General features: G+C 38.1%; 1 protein-coding gene across 2 annotated transcripts in view; it reads left to right on the top strand.

Moving 5' to 3' along the window:
• The first annotated feature begins 303 nt into the window (after window positions 1–303).
• Window positions 304–21,924, top strand: part of Kctd3 (potassium channel tetramerization domain containing 3) — a 31,937-nt gene continuing 10,316 nt past the window's right edge. The window contains exons 1-12 of one of the 2 annotated variants that reach the window (XM_048356854.1): window positions 306–672; window positions 3,789–3,842; window positions 4,486–4,531; window positions 6,029–6,102; window positions 9,018–9,076; window positions 9,343–9,423; window positions 10,527–10,667; window positions 11,232–11,322; window positions 15,728–15,918; window positions 18,863–18,978; window positions 20,730–20,817; window positions 20,920–21,036. In XM_048356854.1, the coding sequence (XP_048212811.1) occupies window positions 590–672; window positions 3,789–3,842; window positions 4,486–4,531; window positions 6,029–6,102; window positions 9,018–9,076; window positions 9,343–9,423; window positions 10,527–10,667; window positions 11,232–11,322; window positions 15,728–15,918; window positions 18,863–18,978; window positions 20,730–20,817; window positions 20,920–21,036 (1,141 nt within the window). In that variant the 5' untranslated portion in view covers window positions 306–589. Of the gene's footprint in view, window positions 673–3,788; window positions 3,843–4,485; window positions 4,532–6,028; window positions 6,103–9,017; window positions 9,077–9,342; window positions 9,424–10,526; window positions 10,668–11,231; window positions 11,323–15,727; window positions 15,919–18,862; window positions 18,979–20,729; window positions 20,818–20,919; window positions 21,037–21,924 lie in introns of both variants that reach the window. The other variant, XM_048356855.1, reaches the window with a different exon arrangement.

Raw genomic sequence — 21,924 nt, 5'->3', positions numbered from 1 at the left:
GAAGCGCGGCTCAGCCTGGCCTTCGCTCTTCCGATCCAATTCCTGCTGCCAGGAATCCCCGAGAGGAGGGAGGGGTACGAGCCTGGACATGCCCGGCACCCGCCGGCTTGAGTCGGGCATGCGCGATCCCGGCTCGCAGCGCTCCTCCAGGCTACCGGGAGGCCCTGCCCCTCGCCCCTCCCCCGCCCCGCCCCTTCGCTTCCCGCGGTCGCCGCGCGCGAAGCGCGAACGCCGCGGTATTTTGTCCCGCGCGGTGACCCCTCCGCGCTGGCAGCTGGTAGCTGGCGGCGGCGGCGGCGGTGGCCGCAGAGGTGGCGGCGACGCTGGCGGCCGCGCTCTGAGGAGAGGCCCGGGCGGCCCGGCGGCTTGCAGGCCGCGAGAGCCGGAGGGGCCCGAGGTGGACGCGGGCGAGTCACACCCGGACCCGGGGAAGGTGGAGGAGGCCCCGCGCGCCTCCCGCCCTCCCGCCGCCGCCCCGCTGGCTCTGCGGCCGCCGCCGCCGCCGCCGCCGCCGCCTCCCGCTCCGGGTCCGGGCCCCGCGGCCCCGGCCGTGGAAGCGGCGCGGCGATCGCGCCCCGAGCTGCCCGACATGGCGGGAGGGCACTGCGGCGGCCTGGCCGCGGCGGCGGCGGGCAGCGGGGAGATCGTGCAGCTGAACGTAGGGGGGACCAGGTGAGTCCTGGGGAGCACGGGGCAGTCCTGGGGATCAGGGGGGTTCCCGCCCGGGGAGCATTGGGGAGTCCTAGGGATCAGGGGAATCTCGGGGAGCACGGGGGAGTCCTGGGGAGGGATCGATCCAGGGGAATCCCGGGGAGCACAGGTGAGTGAGGCCGGGGGCCGGATGAATCATAGGGTCGGTGAGTCCCGGGGAGCATAGGTCAGTCAGGCCGGGGGGTCGGATGAATACTGGGGGGACACAGGTGAGTGAGCCCGGGGTCCGGATGAATCCTGGGGGAGGGGCACGGGTGAGTCCGGGGGAGCAAAGGTGAGTGAACCTGGAGGGCGGGGGATGCCGCAGCGACTGGGGGGGGGGAGCCCAGTGCCAGCCGCGGGGTTCCCCCCTACCCCCTGGTGGAACGGCCTGGGCGCAGATCTGAAGTTGGAAGTTGGTGACCGCAGGGCACCTGGCCGGGAGAGGTAGATGGACGGCTTCCCGGAATGAGCGAGCCCCGGGCCACGAGGTTACGCCACCCAGGCCCAGAGAAGCATGGATGGGCACAGCCCGCCCGAGCCCACCCTGGGCCGGGTTTGAAGAACTGTTTTTGCAGAACTGACTTTGTGTATTTAGACTGTCTCGGGGGAACCTGCCTGCCTGTCTTTCCTCGTGGGTTACCCGGCTGTCAGTCCGGTTAGCCCCCCTGCAAGTACAGTACTGCTTTCCAAGCCTTCTCAGGTGGAAGATGCAAGGACCGCCGCCGTAGGTTTTGCATGGTTGGTTTTGAGAATTTCTTGGTACAGGGATTTGAGGCTCTGTTTAACTCGTGGTGCCTCCTCCCCACTCCCCCTCCCCAACTGCGCTGTAGCAGTTGATTCTGGGAACCTTTGACATTGGCACTGTAAACTGACTGAAAGCACTCCTTTATCCTCTCTCAGGCCTTCCCTTCCTCTGTGTGCTTTTTATTAAGCTTAATGGGAGGGAAAAAGGCAGTTTTTGTGTATTTGCCACCATTTATGAGTCACCTTTCTCAGAAAAGGGAGTATGCCAGCTGTGTTCGAACCAAGGGGTAGTTGATCATCAAGCCCACCAGGAGAAAAACATCCGAGACAGCCTCTGGAAACAGACAGGTTTTAAACATCTTGGACTCCTAACCAGTGTTTTTTTAAAAATGCAAAATGTTAACAGTGTGCCATGGTTTAATCCTTGCCCATAAATAGCTTTCTGAATATGCTAGAAAATCCAGTCTAAGAAACAGCAATACTTGGAGAAATTGTAACAGTACTGCATGCTGTAGATACCAATCATATGGAGATTCATACCTCCTAATGTAGGACATGGACTCTCCCCCCCCCCCCCCCCCCCCCCGCCCCGTATGAGAATAATGGAATATAGCTCACAAGAATAGGTCTTGTACACGTGTTACTAAAGACAGTGTTTTCAGTCACTTGATGTTCCTACTCTGATTTCTTCTAATGGTTATTTATAGCCAATATATTTCTTTTCAGGCAAGTAGGGACAACAAATCCTTACTTGGAATTAATTTGATGGTTTCCAAACAGTGAATCTTTTCTTGCTGTGATCCTTGAGGTCTTTTAGAGTTACCTGTTTGATTTATTTAATTGGTCAGGTACATTTTCTGTGACTAGTGGCCATCTTTATTTTGTCTTGTTTTGCTAAGAGAGATTATACATGGGAAAAATGTTCTTTTGTTCTCATTGTGTATCCTAGGTTGTCCTTGAACTTGCAAGACTAGCCTGGAATTATCCATCTTCCTGCCTCAGCCTCCTTTCTTAATCAGATTAGTGAGCATAAGAACTACTGAACACTTAGAGGACATATGAAATCATTGGTGATCAATTTATTTCCCCAGTCTGTTACCTGTACTTTGATAAACACTCTCTCCCCAGAATTGATGATAGTAGGCAATCAAGTGGTTGTTAGCTTCAAAACCTTGAGTGATTTGTTTTCTCCATGGTACTGTGGTTAGAAGTCAGGGCTTCAGGCTTGCTAGGCAAGGTGCTTTTGCCTGGGTCATGCTTGGATCATTATCCATCTATTTTAGGTTTGCTGTTTTATCTGTGATGCCAGGTCCACGCTACCTAATGTTTAACTTCTTCAAGGAGATAGTCTTAGGGAATTTTCTGCCCAGGATGGCCTGAAACCTTGATCCTCCTCATCTCAGTAAAGAATCTCAGGATCACCGGTACTTACCACCATATCCAGCTATCAGTTGATAATATTTCCTGAACTTTGTGCCCATGCTGTCCTTGAACTTCAGTCTTCCGACTTTTATTCTTCCAGTCTCACCCTCTCAGACAGCTGGAATTCTAGGTCATTACCTAGCTTTGCTGAGAGATTTTTGAGTGAATAAGTGCAACATTTCCAAATAGCCCAAGACTATTACGTAAATATAGAAATAATTTTAATGGATAATTTGTAATGGAGGTAATATGAGCCTAAATAAAGAAGACAAAATGAACATAATAGCCCAGGCCTATAATCCTAGATTAGCTTAGGGGGATTGTGGTTCAGTGCTGTTCTGGGGGAAAAGTTTGAGACCTTATGTCAAAATAACTAATGCAAATAAAAAAAGTGGACTCGCATGGCTTAGTAATAGAATGCCTTGAGGGGACCCCATTTCAAACCCTAGTACTGAAAAACAAACAAAACACCAAAAGACAGGTAATATGAATTAGAATAATTGGGAAAACATTCCAGTTTTGGTATGCCTTAATGGTATCAATAAAGGTGGATAAGACATGAAGAGACCCACCAGGCTGAGATAAAGATACCAACACAATGAACATGATCTGTTTAGGGGTATAGAATCCTAGCTATCATAAGGATAAACAAAGTTTGGAGAGTTGAGTTAGAATCTGAACCAAAAGTTGTGTCTAGAAACATTATCAGGTAGAGAAATAATTATTTGATTTTTTTCAAGACCACCTTGAAATAATCTTAACTCTGAATTGAAAATAGTTAAGTTTAGATATGTTAAATGTAATAAAATAAAGTTTATGTAAGCTGTAATTATGTAATGGTTACAATTATGAGCCAGCATATTAAAACAAGTTAACTGAAATTTCAAATTTTATTTTCATTTCTAATACCAAATAATTTTCATTTGCAGATTTAGTACCTCAAGGCAAACTCTTATGTGGATTCCAGATTCTTTTTTTTCGAGGTAATTTATGCAGTTCTTTATTATGTTATTACATATTTGATTTTTCTTGTCAATTAAGATTTTTTTTTTTAAATGAAAAATGACCAGGCACCAGTGGCACGTTCCTGTAGTCCTGGCTTCTCTGGAGGCTGAGCTTGAGGATTGCAGTTTGAAGCCACCTCACCACTAATAAAGTACCAAAAAGCTGGAATCAGAGCTGTGGCTCACCTGTTAGATCACTAGCCTTGAGCAAAAGACGCTCAAGGACTATGCACAGGCCCTGAGTTCCAGCCCAGGATGGACATACAAATGTACACACCCCTGATGAAGAAAATGAGTGGTTTTTTTTTTGAGACATGTTACTGTTGTAGCCTATACTATCCTTGAACTCGTAATTCTCTTGCTGCCTCCTGAGTGCTAGAATTGCAGATATAAACCACTATATCTGGCTTCCAAATATTAATGTTTAAAATAGACCTGTTTTGGTTTTGGTGGAGAGACAGAAGTCTTTCTCTGTAGCATAGTCTGGCTTGGAACCCTGCGTTCCTTTCTCTTAGGTGCTAGGATGATAGACCTGTACCAGGTCTTTGACATCTGATAAGGAAATAAGCTATTCATGTATAGATTTCAGAAGCTAACTCTATCTTATTTCGATGGCTTCTAGTTTGCTGAGTGGAAGAATTTCAACACTTCGAGATGAAACTGGTGCTGTGAGTATATAATGTTATTTATTTCTAATTTAATTAATGTTTAATCCTTAGTATACAGTGACTAAATATAGGAAAACTAGCATTTTAATAATCACTAAATGAAAGTTTTGTATATAATATGAGAACATATAATTTTATACATATGTGTATATGTATATATACACATGAAATATATAAATATATTATAAATGTATATTACATATAATATGCGTAATATATTGTATATATGTCTATACACACACACAATTTCTTGCCATGTTTAAACAGGAAAGAGACTCCTAAATGGGAAATGGTAGGATATGATGTTATATTGGCAGTAGTAGAAATAGTTGAATAGCTCAAAACTTTAACAGTGAACATGTAAGTAGAAATAAGAAAATGTTTTGATATTAGAATGCTAAGACATATCAAATTAGTAAAGTCCTGCTTCTTAAAATTTTATTTTGGGGAATAACCTTATAAACTTGTATGTAATGTTATTAGGAGGAACTCTAGGTCTCTAAAATTTCAGTCGAAAAATGCATTTTAAAGTTGTTGCTATATATACAGCAACGTTAGAGTAGCAGCTCAGATACTCATAAAGTCTGTTTGGAGACAGCAAGACAATCATGTTTATTTGCCATGGTAAGATTTTCAAATGAAATAAGGTAATAAAGCAGACACGTCCCTGTGGGATTATAAAACATCTCCATCAGTAATAAGGACTCCACAAATCTGTGACATTTCTTGGATTTCTGATTGATTCAAATATAAACAGAAGCAAAAGAATTTCACTACTTGTGAATACACATTTAATCATAGTATAAAAATTTCATCATTAGCTGTTCTTTCCCTTAATTGACTTTGGTAAACATTAAATGGTTTTCAAGTTTATGATTAGACCTCTTGAAATTGATCCAAAATAGTGTTAGTACATATTGCCTTAAAATGCTATCAGCTACATATTTCCCACTTTAAAGATTTTCTTTCCCCTGTATATGCTGTGGTGTTGTACTTGTTAGTTTAAATAATTTTTATTTTATCATCACTCTTTTACAACCCTTGAGTAAATTGAGGTAGTAAACTGTAAATGAAAAAGTGCTGTGAGAGTAAAACTCTTACAATTTTGATAGCACCATGAAAACACTTTTGTGGTTACTCAAGCCACTGTTGGTTTAATAAATATATGTCACAGTTATTTAATCTCAGTCACTGTCACCAACAATTAGATTCTTCAGTATAAGAAATTATTCATAATATTCTCAAAGGACTTCTTGAATTCTAAAATTTCAGATAAAATTGTTTGCTCAGGTGTTTTTTTCCCTATAGATACCAGTAAGTAGAAATAAGAAAATGGACACTGTCAAATTAAATGTACAGTTACAACTATGTCCTGATTTAGAAACATTTAAAAAGTGGAATCAAAGAAGTAGAATACTTTAAACAATTCAGTCCTAATCTTTTCTTAGGATTTCAGATAATGAAGATAAATACTAATTTTTAAATTTTCATTTGTAGATATTTATTGATAGAGATCCAGCAGCATTTGCACCCATTTTAAATTTTCTTCGGACAAAAGAACTAGACTTAAGGTAAGAAATTCACCCTTTTAATAATGCATTCTTACTGATAGCTATGTATTTTGAGTACATTTTGTGAATGAAGAACTTGGCCTTATTTTTAATTGACATTATATCTGCTTATTTATGGTTTTCACTTTTATAATTAGATTCATGTATACAGTATGTGTGATAATCAAATCAGGGCAGTTATCATTTCTGTTTCCTCAAATGTCATTTTTCTTTATCTTCTGTGTGTGTGTGTGTGTGTCTGTGTCTGTTTGTCAGTCAGTGTGACTATGTGTACTGGAGCTTGAAGTCAATGCTTCACTTGGGCTTTTTGGTCCTGCCTGATACTCTTACAACTCTAGAATTATTTTAAATGTCTACATTATTTAAACGTCAGAATTATTCTATTACTGTCCTTTCCCACACCCTTATAAAATATTATCCTTTCTATGGGCTTGGAATCTTAAAAGTGCCCTTAATTAAACTTCCAGTGGGAGAGGCTAACATCACCTTTTTATGGAAGACACTAGAAAATTTAAATTTTCGAGAGAGTGTATGTGTGTAAAGAGTGTGTGTGTAAAGAGTGCTCCCACAGGTTCTTAAGCTTTCCCTGCCTTGTATTCCTTCATTTTATTTTCTATAATGCAACTATTATTGTTCTCTGAAAATACGTATGAGATTAGATTGTTACTCTGTTTAAGACCTTTATTTGTTATGTTGTATGAGACTTAAGAGTTTGGATGTTGCCTGTTTATAATCCAGTCCTTGCTTAATTTTGCTGGTCTGTAACTTGATTACTAGAATTTTTTTCCCTGGTCCTGTCATTACCACAGCACTTGCCATAGGTGTTTCTTTTCTCACTAGTATGTCTTCTTGAGACTATGTTCAATGAAGGGCAGCCACTGGCAAAGATTCCCAGCACCCAGAACCATGTTTGATGCATTGTAGGGTTGCTGAATAATTTATTTTTTTTTGTGTGTGTGTCTCTGTGTGTGTTTGTGGTTAATTGAATGAATGATTGTTGCAACAATTTGTTCTTATTGGTAAGCTATAATTTGTGTTTTATTGTTCTTAGGGCATGCTACTACTGTTTTGTGATACAACTTGTAGAGATCTAGGTGATAATTTTAGCTGCCTCTTGGTATGATATGATTGCTTTGGCTTATATTCACTAAACATGTTCCCTCCCGCACAGGCTGTTTGGTTTGGTTTAGTCCCTGCCATTTTCCTTGTCTGAATGTGGAGCTTTTTTCTTTCCACATGTTTTTGCCAGTCCTATGTCTTGGACTCAGGGCCTGAGCATCATCCCTGGGTTCTTCCTGCTCAAGGCTAGCACTCTGCCACCTGAGCCACCGCGCCCCTTCTGGCCACATTCCATATATGTGGTGCTGTGGAATCAAACCAAGAGCTTCATGTGTAGGAGGCAAGCACTCTTGCCACTAGGCCATATTCCCAGCCCTCTTTCCATATTTTTGAGAAGGGGCTGTGTTGTGGCTGTGACTTGTTTGGAGGTGAGAAATATATTACTAATTGCTTCTTGAGTTTTATGTGTATCATTTGATTAACGAAGTCAGTATCTTTGTAATGAATACACTATTATATCAACCATGAAAGACAGAATTATTTTAATGCCTTTGTTTATTGACTGCTTTTCTTCCATATTACTGCCTTTAAAAAAAAACAAACTTACAAAGCCTACCAAATTTAGTCATGTAGCGGTGGCTCATGCCTGTAATCCTAACTACTCAAGAGACTTGAGAGCTTAGGATTCTGGTTCAGAGCCAGCTCTGGGCAAGAAAGTCTTTGAGACTCTTATCTCCAGTTAACCAGGCAAAAGCTGGAAGGGAACTGAGGCTCAAGTGATAAGGTGCTAGCCTTGAGTAAAAAGAAAACCCACAGGGCTCTGGGACAGCACTGGGGCCCTGAGTTCAAACCCTAGTACACACACACTCTCTCTCTAGCAAATTTAAGTTTTCTAAATAGTGTCTTCTATAAAGATTGGAAGAGATAAATTTTAAAAAGCAAACAGAAAACAAGTAACTGTTCTAATTCTGATCTTCACATAAAACTTTTGGTATTGTTCCTATTTGCTTGTACTCCCTAGGAGAAAGGACTTCTGTGAGAATGGTAGTCTGTGTCTGAACCATCTTGCTTGTAAGTGGACTGTGCTGTGTTCTGTTAACACAAACGGTTTTGCAATGGAATCATGATATTTTAAGCACTCTTACATTAAACTAGTCAGTCAGTTCACATGTAAGAACAGCTTAGTAACACAATTACACCTATTTGCTAAGGCCAGGGAATGTCTATAGCCATAAGAGCAGATTATAACTGAAAACTAAAATTAATCATTAGTATTTTAAACTTTTTACTTTTAAACTTTTCATGTTACTTAATCGTGTAAATATATAATAACATCATCCTCATTTGATTGGAGATAGTCCTTGCTAAAGCTAGTTGTTTTTTTTTTAAGAAAACAAATTTTTAAAATTTATTCATTTGCCACATGCATCATATTACATGGCTATGTAAGTAGTGTGTTAGACATGGTTGAAGAAATAAAACACATAGGCCAGAAGTAGACCAGGCTTTTAGGAAGCTTTCAGCATAATGCACACATTAAGTACATACTTAAAACTAAAAGCAATTCCATAAAAGAGTGGTTTCACTTGACAGTCTTGTCTTGATACTTCTTGGTTATTTAACTGTATTAGCTAAGTAATCTGTATATGAATGGTTTTCAAGTAAGTAAAAAAATGGTTTTATAACAAAATGGTATATTTATGTGAAGTGTTTTAATTAAGGATGTTAGAAAATAGATATTAAGAGGAAAGTAAGTTGCCTTGTCCATATGACTTAGTATTTTCTTCTTTTTGCTTCAGATGATAATCTTAAGTTGCCACTGTTAAGAGAATGCACGTTCATTTGTTTCTTTATAGGGGAGTGAGTATTAATGTTCTCAGACACGAAGCAGAGTTTTATGGAATCACCCCTTTAGGTATGTGTTCTTATCTCAGTGGTTTATGTTTATTATCCGACTGTGCAGTAACCTTGCTCAAATGAAACGAGTTTTCTATCAGGACATAATTTTTGTTGGGAGAGTTCTGAACTTAAGTTTTTATGGATTTTCATGGTAAAAAGATACTGTCAACTTGACCATTTCCTTTTTTTTTTCTTATCCTTTTTAACTAGAGAAAATAAAGATGGAGCAGTGTTTTTCTGTTTGCATGTGCTCTTGACTGGTTTGCTTTGAAATGTTTCTAGTGAGAAGGCTTCTCCTGTGTGAAGAACTGGAGCGGTCCTCGTGTGGCAGCGTCCTTTTTCATGGCTACCTGCCCCCACCAGGTATTTTGGCTTTAATTTATTCCGTCGTTTAATAAATTCTTTTTATCATTAAGAGAGTACAAATATACATACAAAGGAAAACTCTTCCTTGATTTTGACTCCTTTTAATACACCTGTAGTTAGGGAAAAAAAAAATTTGCAAGTGTAAAATCTTACTACATGTTCATGTTTTAGAATAGGTTTTTACAAACTTTTCCTGTAGAGGACCAGATATGCTTTATGAATCAAAAGATCAAAAGATCTCATGGCATCTTCTTAGCTCTGCCCCGTAGACCACTAACTTGTATGTCAGGAGCCAGGCTGTCAAACATCGTTTTGTAGAACTTGGGGACCTCAACTCTGCTCAGGAGAGTTAAGCCTTTACCAGTGTAATAGTGGGTTTCTAAGCAAGATTTAGCTTTTAAAAAGGCTCCCCATGAAGCCAGGCATGGTGGCTCCAGTCTGTGATCCTAGCTCATTGAGAAGTGAAATATGCAAGGACTATAGTTCTCCAAGGCTAGCCTGGGTATAAAAATTGGTGAGACTACAGCTCAACTAAAGACAGGGCACACCTGTCAAGCAATAGTGAAGCACCGTGTCTGGGTGCAGTGTATGACCCTGTTATCCCAGGAAGAACAGGAAGCACAAATAGGATTGCTTTCTAAACTTACATAAGGATAAAGTGAGGCCTTCCTATCTTGAAAATAACCAATACACACAGGGACTGGCAGAGTGGCTCAAGTGGTAGAGTCCATGCTTAGCAAGTGTCTCTGAGTTGAAACTCATGTGAGTATAGTTACCTGCCACATGGTAACTGTGCATACATATAAACACTGGCACACAGATTGCATGAGTTGATGATCTATTAATTTAGTAGCACAAAGCTAGGTGAGTGTGGAATACCCATGATAAACCTTATTCTTATTATAAATAATATGGCAAATGACACAAATCCCTTAAAACATGTCTTCTCTATTTTTTAAATTATAACTAAATTTTTGCAATAAATTGCTGTGTGGGAAGATTTCAAATATAATGAAATTCACATTTTTGTTTCTCTGTGTAATATGATATTTTTAACTTTTTTTTGGCGGGGGGGTTCGTTTGAAATATCTTCTTTTTAGGTATTCCTAGTCGTAAGATAAACAACGCAGCCAGATCCTCTGCTGATTCTAGGAATGGACTGAATTCTGCAGAAGGAGAAGCCCGTGGAAATGGTGCACAGCCTGTTCTCTCTGGAACTGGAGAAGAGACTGTTAGACTGGGTAAGCAGAAATTCCATACATAGAGCAGGAAGAAAACCTGGTTTTATTTCTCAGTGACACTCTGTATTTTTTCTTTTGTAAATGTACAATTTGTAATATGTACAATTTTGTATATGTCCAATTTCTCTCTTTTTTTTTTTTTTTTTGAGTTCTTGTTGTTTTGGGTAGTGCTGTGGGTTAAACCCAGGACCGCTCACATGGCTAGACAGACATTCATTCCTGACCAGCTGTGTCCCAACCCCTTAATGTCTGTTTTGAACCTGCATTTCTATTTTAGAGAGCTCAATTCGTAGATGGCTTTTATTTGATGTTAGGTGATCTTCTGCATACGTAGAACAAAGGTTGAACACTTTCTGTTCAGAGGCAGAGATTGAATTTCAATCTCTGCTGGAACTACTCACTTTCATGGTAGTATGCTAGCAGGCTGGACAGTAGTTAAACAAATGAGTACGACCGTGTCCTAACAAACTTACCTGAAACAAAAAGAAGAATGAAATTGGCCAGCGTGCCACAATTGTCTACTCTGTTTTATAAAGTAAAATATTCTTTCTCTGAACTTCACAGGATTTCCTGTGGATCCACGAAAGGTGCTGATAGTAGCTGGCCACCACAACTGGATTGTAGCTGCATATGCACATTTTGCTGTGTGCTACAGGTGCTGTGTAATAAGTGATAGTTTATTTTCTATTTTGCATTATTATTCTAAGATTCATGTAGCTTCATATTAAATGACATTAGATAGGATTATTCCTATATGGTTCCTTTCTATAGTGAGTCAGTTGTTCATACTCTGTAGTAGGGAAGAGTTAGACTACTGGTGATAACTACTGCTGTGTTAGAAGTGCATTAATGAGGCAGTACAGTTGTATGCACAAGTGGAGTGCACAAATGGGGTGTAGGATTTGTAATATGTACATTTCATATAGTATGCTTTTACTTGTTCTTGTGTTCTCAGGGATTAAAAGAAAATGAAGACTAGTGATGATGTTTTATTAGAGAATATAGTTTAGACTTTTTAGATCACTATATGCAGTAAGAAATGTTGATGGTGAAGACTAGTATAGAAGCCTAGAAGTGGATCTAGTGATTTCTAGTAGAATTTACTACCTTAGATCATGAGATCATTACATTTACTTTCTGAAAAATCAGAGAATATATATAATTTTTTGGTAATTATTCACTTTGGCTATGAAAAAATAGCCATGGTCTGTTAAAAAAAATTACAAAAGTTTCCTAAATATAGATATATTTTAAAGAATCCTCTGTTTATTTAAAATTCTGTTTATGAAAAGTACTTCACCTGAGTTATCGTGGGTTTATATTTTTGTTATAGTAGTCATTAGATATGGATTTTTGATTTTGAGAGTGTCTTACGAGTTTTAAATTTTAATTAGTACATATTGAAGCAATGCATTTTTGTATAAATATGTTGTAGATGACTTTTATATGAGGTAAACAAAAATTTTCAGAATGTCCTTTGATTTTACTATTTTTGAGCCTGAAGGATTTTTGTACTTTGTTTCTTTTTGGTTGTGTAAATATTATGTATATGTATTTTTGGTAATCAATAAGGGACTTAACTGATTGTGGTTATTTATGTAAGTGTAACAATGGAAGTTGCCCTTTACTGCACATCTGTGCTGGAGATGGACACTTGAACTTCACACAGTGAGTGACAAAAATAAGTGATGCTGTTATTTTTCCATTCTTTGAATTATTTCTTTCCTGTCAGTGTTGAGGCTTGAACTAGGGCAGGGCCTAGGCACTGTCTTTGAGTTTCTTTTGCTCAAGGCTAGTGCTCTACTACTTGAGCCAAAGCCCCACTTCCAGCTTTTTGGAGTCTCATGTACTTTCCTGTCTGGGCTGGATTTGTATTGCAGTCCTTAGATCTCAGCCTCCTGAGTAGCTAAGATTATAAATTATAGACATGAGCCACCAGCAGCAGGCTTGAGCTTACTTTTGACCAAGATATTGTATATCCCACTATATGATATTTCCATAGTATGCTGATGTGATATGAAAAGGAAAAGAGGTGAGGGAATACTGTACTTCTCACAAATAGTAATGTTTCATCACATCAGCAATGAAAATACTGCAAAAGACATTTATTCTATTTTATGTGTAGTTTTCAACAAGCTCTTTTTTTACTTCAAGTTTCTGTATTAACTTAAATACTTTAAAAATAAGAGAGCAGTACTGTGAATGCCTATCCGTGTGTTCTCAGAAATAAGTTTCTATGTTGTTAGGCTTTTTTTCTTTTTGTGCTGGTCCTGGAGCTTGAACTCAGGGCTTCCGGCTCTCACTCAGCCTTTTTGCTCAGCTACTACTTGAGGCACACCTCCAGGCTGTTTTTTGTTGTTGTTGTTGTTTTGATTTTTTTGTCAGTTGTTGTGGAACTTGAACTTGGAACCTGGACCTGTTTCAGTGCTCTTTTGCTTCAGTCTACACAGGGCCACTTCTAGTTTGTTTGCTTGCTTGTTTGTTTGTTTGTTTGAGTAGTCTCAGGGGCACTTTTGCCTGGGCTGACATTGAACCTCCGTCTTCACATCTCACCTCCTGAGTAGCTAGGATTACACATAGGAGCCAAAAAGCCAGGCTGGCTTTTTGATGGTTAAGTGGAGATAAGAGAGGACGTGCTTGCCTGGGCTGTCTTTGAAAGCAGACTCCTGAGTTGCTAGGATTAAAGATGTGAGCCACTAGTGACTGTATAATCCTGTTTTAATCCTTTTTCACCCTAAGCTGTGATAGTGTTATGAAGAGTAGTCATATGAATTGCTGCCCTCTTACATCTTATATTCTACTTTACAATCTTACTCCATAAGAATTTACTTGATGTGATGTCAGATTAAGGAGTTTTTCCCCCCAGTGGGTACTGTGTGTTGGTTATTTATTATATAAATTACTCTTATTGAATTTGAAAGCCTCTTTATCTTACTTCATGTTTAATATACACTTAGGTGTTTTGGAACTCATGTTTTTATGGCATAACTCATCTATTCCCATTCAATTTGAGGTACAGTAAGCTTCAAAATCTCTAGACTAACCTTTGCGCAATGGACTCCTTGAGGCCATTAGGAGCTGGATTGCTAAAATATCAGCACTCATTCTATCTTCTTTTACTTATTTTGAACCTCATATTACTTGTATAGAAAGTTATATAGCAAGTGTATTTTTGTATGTAATTTTAATTCAGAAACAAAATTAATTCACGTTGCGTTCAATTCTGTAGTATACAGTAACTCTTACATATGCTATCCTATTTAAAACATCGTATTTTGCAGTACCCTAATTAACTAGAAATATGTGTTTAGTCAGTGATTAAGTTATATGTAGTTTTATTATTACCTATATTCTTAAATTGAAGATCACAAGACCATGTCATTTACCTCATGAAATCAATTCAGCATCTTTTCACTGAATACTGTTATGGACTTAGCATCTATCCACATCACCAAGCAGCATGTTGTTATTGTTTCTTGAAGTGCTTTCAGTCCTTTGCGCCCAGACTGACAGTCTCTAGACACATCTACATTTCATTCCTAATGTTTGTCAAATTTTAGTTTATAACTGTGTTCAGGTTTATCTTAACGTATGATTCCCTCTAGTGTTTGAAAGGGGTAATTACCGACCCTAAAATGCTTAGAAGAATACATTTTCCTTATGCTTTGAAGCTTTAGGTAAGAAATCGTTCTTCAAATTAAGGAGGCTGGATGATTTTTTTTCGGAATTACAGTTGCACTTCAGCATACATACTTAAATGAAAGTGAACAGAAGTGTTGTTATTTAGGTCTTTTTTGCATACCTAAGACTTTTGATGATGTTTTGTTTTTTGGAGCTCAAGATAGAATCCAGGTCATTTTGCATGCTAATAAGCATGTGGTCTACTACTGAATTATACCCTTGGGCCCCTAAATTTTTATTTTTGCAAAATATGTCAAGTAGTATGTGAGAAAACAATTTTATTCCTTCATCTTTTACTTCTCTTTAGGAAGGACACAGAGAAGATTACATTTATATTTACATCATTTATTTAGAGCAACTTTAAAAGTATTTAATAGTCAATTCACCATTGTAATTTCGTAACTAGGTGGTAAATGTATGAAAACTTGCTTTAAAGTCACATAGAATGCAGGTTACAAAGACATAAAGTCAGATGGTGCACAATAGTCACTAGGAATGGAAAGGTAGATTTGTTGGAGAAATTAAGTATTAAAGAATACATTAGATTTTATATATAGGGAACCAGTAGTCCATACAGTTTTACATTTTGGACTTTGCATACCAATTTTCAGAGCCCCACTCTTGCTCTTTTGTTCATTTTAATGCTCTGTGGTATAAATAAATGTGGAACATTTTCTAATTTTGGTTTGCCTAACAAGACAATGATAAAGTACAGAAAACAGATCATTGCATGCCTTTCAGTTAGCAATAGTAACTTTAAATTGATTAGTACCAGAAAGAGTTTAACATTTATTTTTCCTTTTAAAATTCTGATTTTTGTTCATCACCCCTACCCATAGTAGATGACAGTATGACTTTATTGACAAATGTGAAAGATACAGCCATCTTTATTTTGAGTTTTTAAAATGTTTTGGGTAACAGAAATTACTCCTTTGAGAAAAAGAGAACTCTTGTCTCTTTTTTAAGTCATCAGCTATCTTACATAGTACATATGAGATATATCAGAGATAACCTTTTCATATAAAAAAGTTTATATTTACTAAATATGAAGATGGCTATGTAACTGATTCCTAATTACTTTTTTTTCTTTATTTTTTAAATTAAATTTTATTGACAAGGTGATATACAGAGGGGGTACAGTTACATAATAAGGTAGTGAGTACATTTCTTGTCTTATTTGTTACACCCTCCCTCATTTTTCCCTTCCCTAGTTCAGATAAGCATATATACAATATGCAGTGGACCAAAATCATATACAGTGACCATAGGGGTTCTCCAAAGGAAATTTACCTAGTATCCTAATTACTTTTGGAGCACTAATTTGCATTCTTTTTGACGAATTGCTGAATCTGAGTTATGTGCCTATTATTTTTTAACAGAATCAAAGAATCTTCAGGATGGCAACAAGTATTCACAAGCCCATACTTGGACTGGACTATTGAACGAGTGGCTTTGAATGCAAAAGTGGTTGGAGGTCCTCATGGAGACAAAGACAAGATGGTTGCTGTTGCCTCAGAGAGTAGCATTATCCTGTGGAGTGTACAAGATGGCGGGAGTGGAAGTGAAATTGGTAGGAAGAATTTTGTGCATGTTGCTTGTCGGTGTCGTATGTGATAGGTAGAAGTTTGGGAGTCATTGACTCTAAACATGGACACTCCCTGGACTGTTTTCTGGAGTTGCCACACCGTCTCTGTAGGGTCTAGTCAGTGAGAGTGAACTTTCTTGCACCTCACCCATAGATTCTATTAGTTTCCTGACTCCTTTCAGGGAAGCTGTCACTGATTGTTTGGGTTTCACCTCTCTGTGCTGTGATAGAAAGTGCCCTGAGCCAGGAAAGTAGAGTGATGAGGTGCTTTTCACGCATCAAGTCCTCTGCTGCCTACTGTCTAGTGCCTGAGAACAGGTGCCTAAATTTTGTGTAGGTTTTCTTTTTTGAAATGAATACTATTTTCTTCTTTAAGAAGCTGCAGAAGTCCTCCCTAACACTTTAGACAAAAATTTGAATACTAAAAATTTTAAAGTAATAGTACACATTGATGAGAGTGAATTGTGCACCTCATGGGTGGAGATGAGAGGGAGGGAATAGGAGAGAATGAAGGAAGGAAATGTACCTATTACCTGACATATGTAAAGGTAATAACCCTGCTGTATATTACCTTGAAAAGAACAATAAAGTAAATAAGGAAAAAAAATAGTACAGTGCTAATTATACAGAAAGGAAAACCATAGTGATATATTTTTTTCAAGTTGCTTTTATAAATCAGAGAGATTTTTATTTTGTTTTCAAAGGTTAATGGTTTGAGATGGTACAATAGTAATATGTTCATGATCTGTAAAAGAAACTATTTGTTGTTACAAATGTTCTCCAGAACTTGACATCATCAGCTGAAGAAAATTGTTAGGGCTGGAATGTCTGTAATAGAGCTCTCCTAGTCATTGAGCTCTCTTCATCATAACTTGTGTAAGACAGCTATTCTGGATTGCTGCTATAAGCAGTATTTTACTGAGAATGCCCTTAAGACAGTAACTTGTCATTATTTACCCTACTGTCTTTCCTGTGGAGAGAGGTCAGGATTCTTGAGCCTACTCAGGATTAGTACTTTTAAGTTTAATGACAAGATTCAGAATGTCTCTCTTGATTGCCCAGAACCCCATCCCTCTCCAGAGTAGTTGCAATATTAGTTTTTCTGATTTTGTTTCTGCCTTTCATTTAGGCCTCAGCCCTGAATTTAGTTTAGAGATTTTGAAAAATTAGTGGCCTCATAATTCAAGTTGATATTATGGAAGAATCCCTAAAATTGTATATAATGTGAAATAATTACTTTCTGCTTGTAAGTGGAAGATTTATTTCTTATCCAACTGTGGTCATATGACTTAGTTTTTTTTGGTATGCTGTGTTTCATTTATCTTGTCTTTTTGGTTGCCAAGCTGAACTGAGGTGTTATATTCATATGTATATAGAGAAGATAGATGATATTCCCAACAGTACTTTTTTTTGCCGGTCATGGGCCTTAAACTCAGGGGCCTATGCTTTCCCTGAGTTCATTTTCTCAAGGGTACTGCTCTACCAGTTGGAACCACAGCGCCACTTTTTATTTTCTGGTGGGTAATTGGAGGAGATAAAGAGTCTCATGAACTTTCTTGCCCAGGCTGGCTTCGAACCATGATCCTCAGATCTCAGCCTCCTGAGTAGCCACCAATGCTTGGCTCCAGCACTACTTTTTGTTTCTGTTTCTGTTTCTGTTTCTGTTTGCCTTCCTTCCTTCCTTCCTTCCTTCCTTTTTGTCCAGTATATGTCCTCTTGTCTTTCTCACTGTTAAATACCTATTTCAGTACTCGTTTGAGGATTTAAAATGTACTAATTATTGCCAATGGTTCTGTATATAGAATAATTCTCAAAAAATTTATAATATATATTGGTGTGAGATTCAAGAGGAACTAGCAATCTTTTCTTATTGTTAAGCACACTGCACTTGTACTTGTTTTCTTCTATGAGTTCTTCAAGGCCTTTCCTCAACTAAATGCTAACAAAATTGTGTATGTTGGCACACAGATACTTATTCTTTTTGAAATAAGCAAGCTAATAATTGAGTAAAAATCTGTATAAAACAATTTTTTTCTTTCTTTTCTTTTTTTAAAGAGAGGGTATCACCGTATAACCAAGGCTTGTGTGCGACTCACTAGATAGCCAAGGCTGTCCTGAAACTTTCAGTCCTCCTCACTTACCCTCCAAAGTGCTAGAATCACATAGACGATCACCAGCACGCCAGACATAAGATAGTATTTTATAGGTGTGACATATTCTCCATCACTATTAGATTAAAAAAATATTAAAAACACATCCCAAAGAACTAGAATGTTACTAGTTACATACCTGAATTAGATTATGACTTTTTAAAGATGAACATGATTGTTGAGACATTCAGCTAGGTCCATATTTTGTAGGTAAGGTTATTAAGAATCAGAAAGTGAAAAATAACAGTACTTTTAGGACTAGTATTTCAATCCACGTTCTCTTGACTCCTTGCACACTACTTTGCTAAATACAGGTAATTATATAGAGCTATTTAGATGCCCTGCCAGGGTGAGCCAGGAATTCTTTGGCTAGGCATACTTGGCTCTTGTATATTAATATGTAAGGCTTGCTCCTTACAACTTTCTTTACCTATGTCATCTTCTCTTTTCTGCCATGGCTTATTTACTTTATAAATTTTCCAGGTGGTAAGTGGAGGGGTGGCTCAAGTGGTAAAGTAACAGGCTTGAGCAAAACAAGCCAAGTAAGAGCATGAGCATCTGTGTTCAAGCCCCAGCACTGGCACTAAAGATTCTCTGCTTTGGAACTCTAAACTGCTAAAGTTTTCCAGGTTATTCTTTGTGGTCTGCAAGGTCTAGCGCAGGTTTCCTGGAAATGGAAATAGGCTTGAGTAAGTCACCTCTGAGATATTTTTAATCTGTCTTTGATTAATCCTAAAGGTGGTGAACAATGAGCCTCTTTCTCTGTTTTGTCGTCTAAGGAGTGTTCAGCCTTGGCGTTCCCGTGGATGCCCTCTTCTTTATTGGCAACCAGTTGGTGGCCACAAGTCATACCGGGAAAGTGGGAGTGTGGAACGCTGTCACTCAGCACTGGCAGGTTAGTTGTAACTAACGCATACTGCAGCAGTGAAAATATTCTGAACCTTAGACTCATGATATGTCTAGTTTTTCCTTTTAGAGTCTATACTGTTCCTCAGAACATTGACATATATGACATATATTTAGTAATAAATTTGTTTCTAGATAGATATTTTACTATTATTCAAGAAATGTGTGTTACTTTGGAAAGATGTGTGCTTTTCAACAGTAACTTGGCACTTCTTCATTTCCTTGAAATGTCCTATATTGCATGTTGTGAGCATGGTAGTTAGGCATACTTCATTTCTTGAGTGGAAGCAGAGATCTGTTTAAAAATACATGATCTGTTCTGAGAAGATACTCCACTAAATACTCTGAAGTACTTGATGAGTAAGGAGATAGAGACTAGCAAATTATTAATACTTGATTTTGAAGAGGAACAGGTAAAGACCCTAGGGATCCTATTTTAGAAGGCTAACATTGGTAGTTAAAATGAAAGGCAGGCTGGGGATGGAGGAATCTAGTGGAAGAAGCAGAGAGCACCAACTGACAGTGGTAGCAGAGCAAAGATGAGTCTACTGACAGACATTTCTATAAATGTCAGAATTGGTGTCAGATTGATCTAGAGTGAGAAGAAAAAAACAATGTCAACTCAGTTCAGAACTATAGTTATAATAAAAGTGGATGTGATATACAAAGCCTTGAGAAATTAAGGTATCTGAAGGTTATTGAAATTATGATACCTGAAATTGGTAGTAAGGAAATGCCAAGTAGGCAGAAAAAGATGTAGGGATCTCAGGATTTTGAAGGAGGCAAAGAAGAGACTGGTCTTTCAAGGAATGAGAATTACTAGAAAGAATGGTATGATCAGAAGTTTAGGGTTTTTAGAGCTGGAGATCAGTTCTTAGTGATAGAGCCTTTTCAGAGCACCTAGTGAACTGACTTGAAGATAAAAAGAGTAAGCCTTCCAGTGTAAAGAGAATATCCCTTTACATTGAGATTTAACCAACTGGATGCAAATAATTTTTTAAAAATTGCACCTGTACCGGACATGTACATACTCTTTCTTATTTTATTCCATAAAAATGCAGTTAAACAGTACAATTAATGTTTTGTTAGTGAATCTGAAGATGACTCATGTAGATGAGAAGATGTGCGTAGGTCATATGCAAATGTTACATCATTTTATACTTTAGCACCCAAGGAATTTGATATCCTCAGGAGTCTTGGGACAAATCTCTCATAGCTAACGATGAATGACATAATCGTCGTAGGGGTCAGGGAAATATAATATGAGTCAGTGTGCATATTAAAGTTCTAGAATATCCACTTGTAGAAAATGAGATAAAAGTAAGCCGATCCAAGTGCCAAGATGGTCTGAGTTCCCTGGGCTTGTGTGTTTCTGTATATGAACTTAATGAAGTTATCTGGGTACTGGTGGCTCATGCCTGTAATCCTACCTATTCAGGAGGCCAAGATCTGAGGATCACGGTTTGAAGCCAGCTCAAGCAAGAAAGTCCATGAGACTTTTATGTCCAGTTAAGCACACACAAAAAAGCCAAAAGGTAGACTTGTGGCTCAGCTCTAGCCTTGAATAGGGACAGTGCCCAGGCCCCGAGTTCAAGACCAAGGACCAGCATTTGAAAAAAGTTAAATTGTTGAGCCCTATAGAATTGAGTATTATTTTGATCTAAACAAAGTTTTGAAGAAATTGAACAGAAAATAAATTATGATTCCTTTCTAACATCTAATAAAAATCTCATTATGTAGGTTCAGGATGTTGTTCCTATAACTAGTTATGACACTGCTGGGTCATTCCTTTTGTTGGGATGTAACAATGGATCAATATATTATATAGGTAAGACACTTAAAATGTTTTTATTTACATACTTGTTAAATGAGACCAGTTTTAAATGAAAGCATTATTTTGAAATGCTATTTAATTTGTGTTGGTTTTTAGATATGCAGAAGTTCCCCTTGCGAATGAAGGATAACGATCTTCTTGTTACTGAACTTTACCATGATCCTTCCAATGATGCAATTACTGCTCTGAGTGTTTACCTCACACCCAAAACAAGTGAGTCCATGGTGGTCATGATAAGTTCCCAGAGCTTCTGTGGAAATGTGTTTTTATTCATTTGTTATGTCACTGGGTAAAATTAATTCAATCCTTTTGAGAACTTCAGTGCTAAGCTCTATTAATCTAAAATAAATATTTTGCTTTATACTGAAGTGAAAAATGACCAGTAAGTGAACATAGTTTGGGATGAGAAATAAGAATTTTTCCCTCCTGAATTGTGTTTGGTAAGCTATATTATTATCTAAAAATTTCTGTAGATCGATCTTCCTTTAAAAATAACTCATTCTACCATGAAATTAGGAGGGTTTTTGTTGTTGTTTTGTTTTGATTTATCCCCAAAAGTCTTAGATGATTAGTCTGCTTTGGAAAATAAACTTATATTTGAAGAATTTTTGCTTTTGTTCAGTGCTGGTCATCCAACCCAGTGCCTTGCATGTGCAAGCTTAAAACTCAATACTAAGTGTAGAGTTCTAGAAGATCTTACATTGATAGTCCTAGCTGCATAGGGAACTGAGATCTAGATCTAGAATCAAAGCCAGGTGTACGGACAAGTTGGAGAGACTCTTTTATCCTTAACCAACAAAAAGTCAGGATTGCAGGTGTGGCTTAAGTGGTAGAATGCCATCTGTGAATGAAAAAGCTAAGGGAAAGCATAACTCCCGATTTCAAATCTAGCACCAGAGCTTCTCTGTGTACACATATACATATACAAATGTAATAAGACACTGAAAACATTTTTGGAATTGTCACAGTGAATCTCTGTTGTAGTATTAATACATGTTAATAACAACAACAATGAAAATATAGACAAGTTTACAAATCAAAAGCATTTCTTTGTGATGACGAGAAACCTTGTAAGTAATGAAGATGGAGTCCTCCTAGCCA

This window comes from Perognathus longimembris, chromosome 11, assembly GCF_023159225.1.
Source record: "Perognathus longimembris pacificus isolate PPM17 chromosome 11, ASM2315922v1, whole genome shotgun sequence".
Taxonomy (NCBI): domain Eukaryota; kingdom Metazoa; phylum Chordata; class Mammalia; order Rodentia; family Heteromyidae; genus Perognathus; species Perognathus longimembris.
This window is presented reverse-complemented; position numbering and strand designations above follow the sequence as displayed.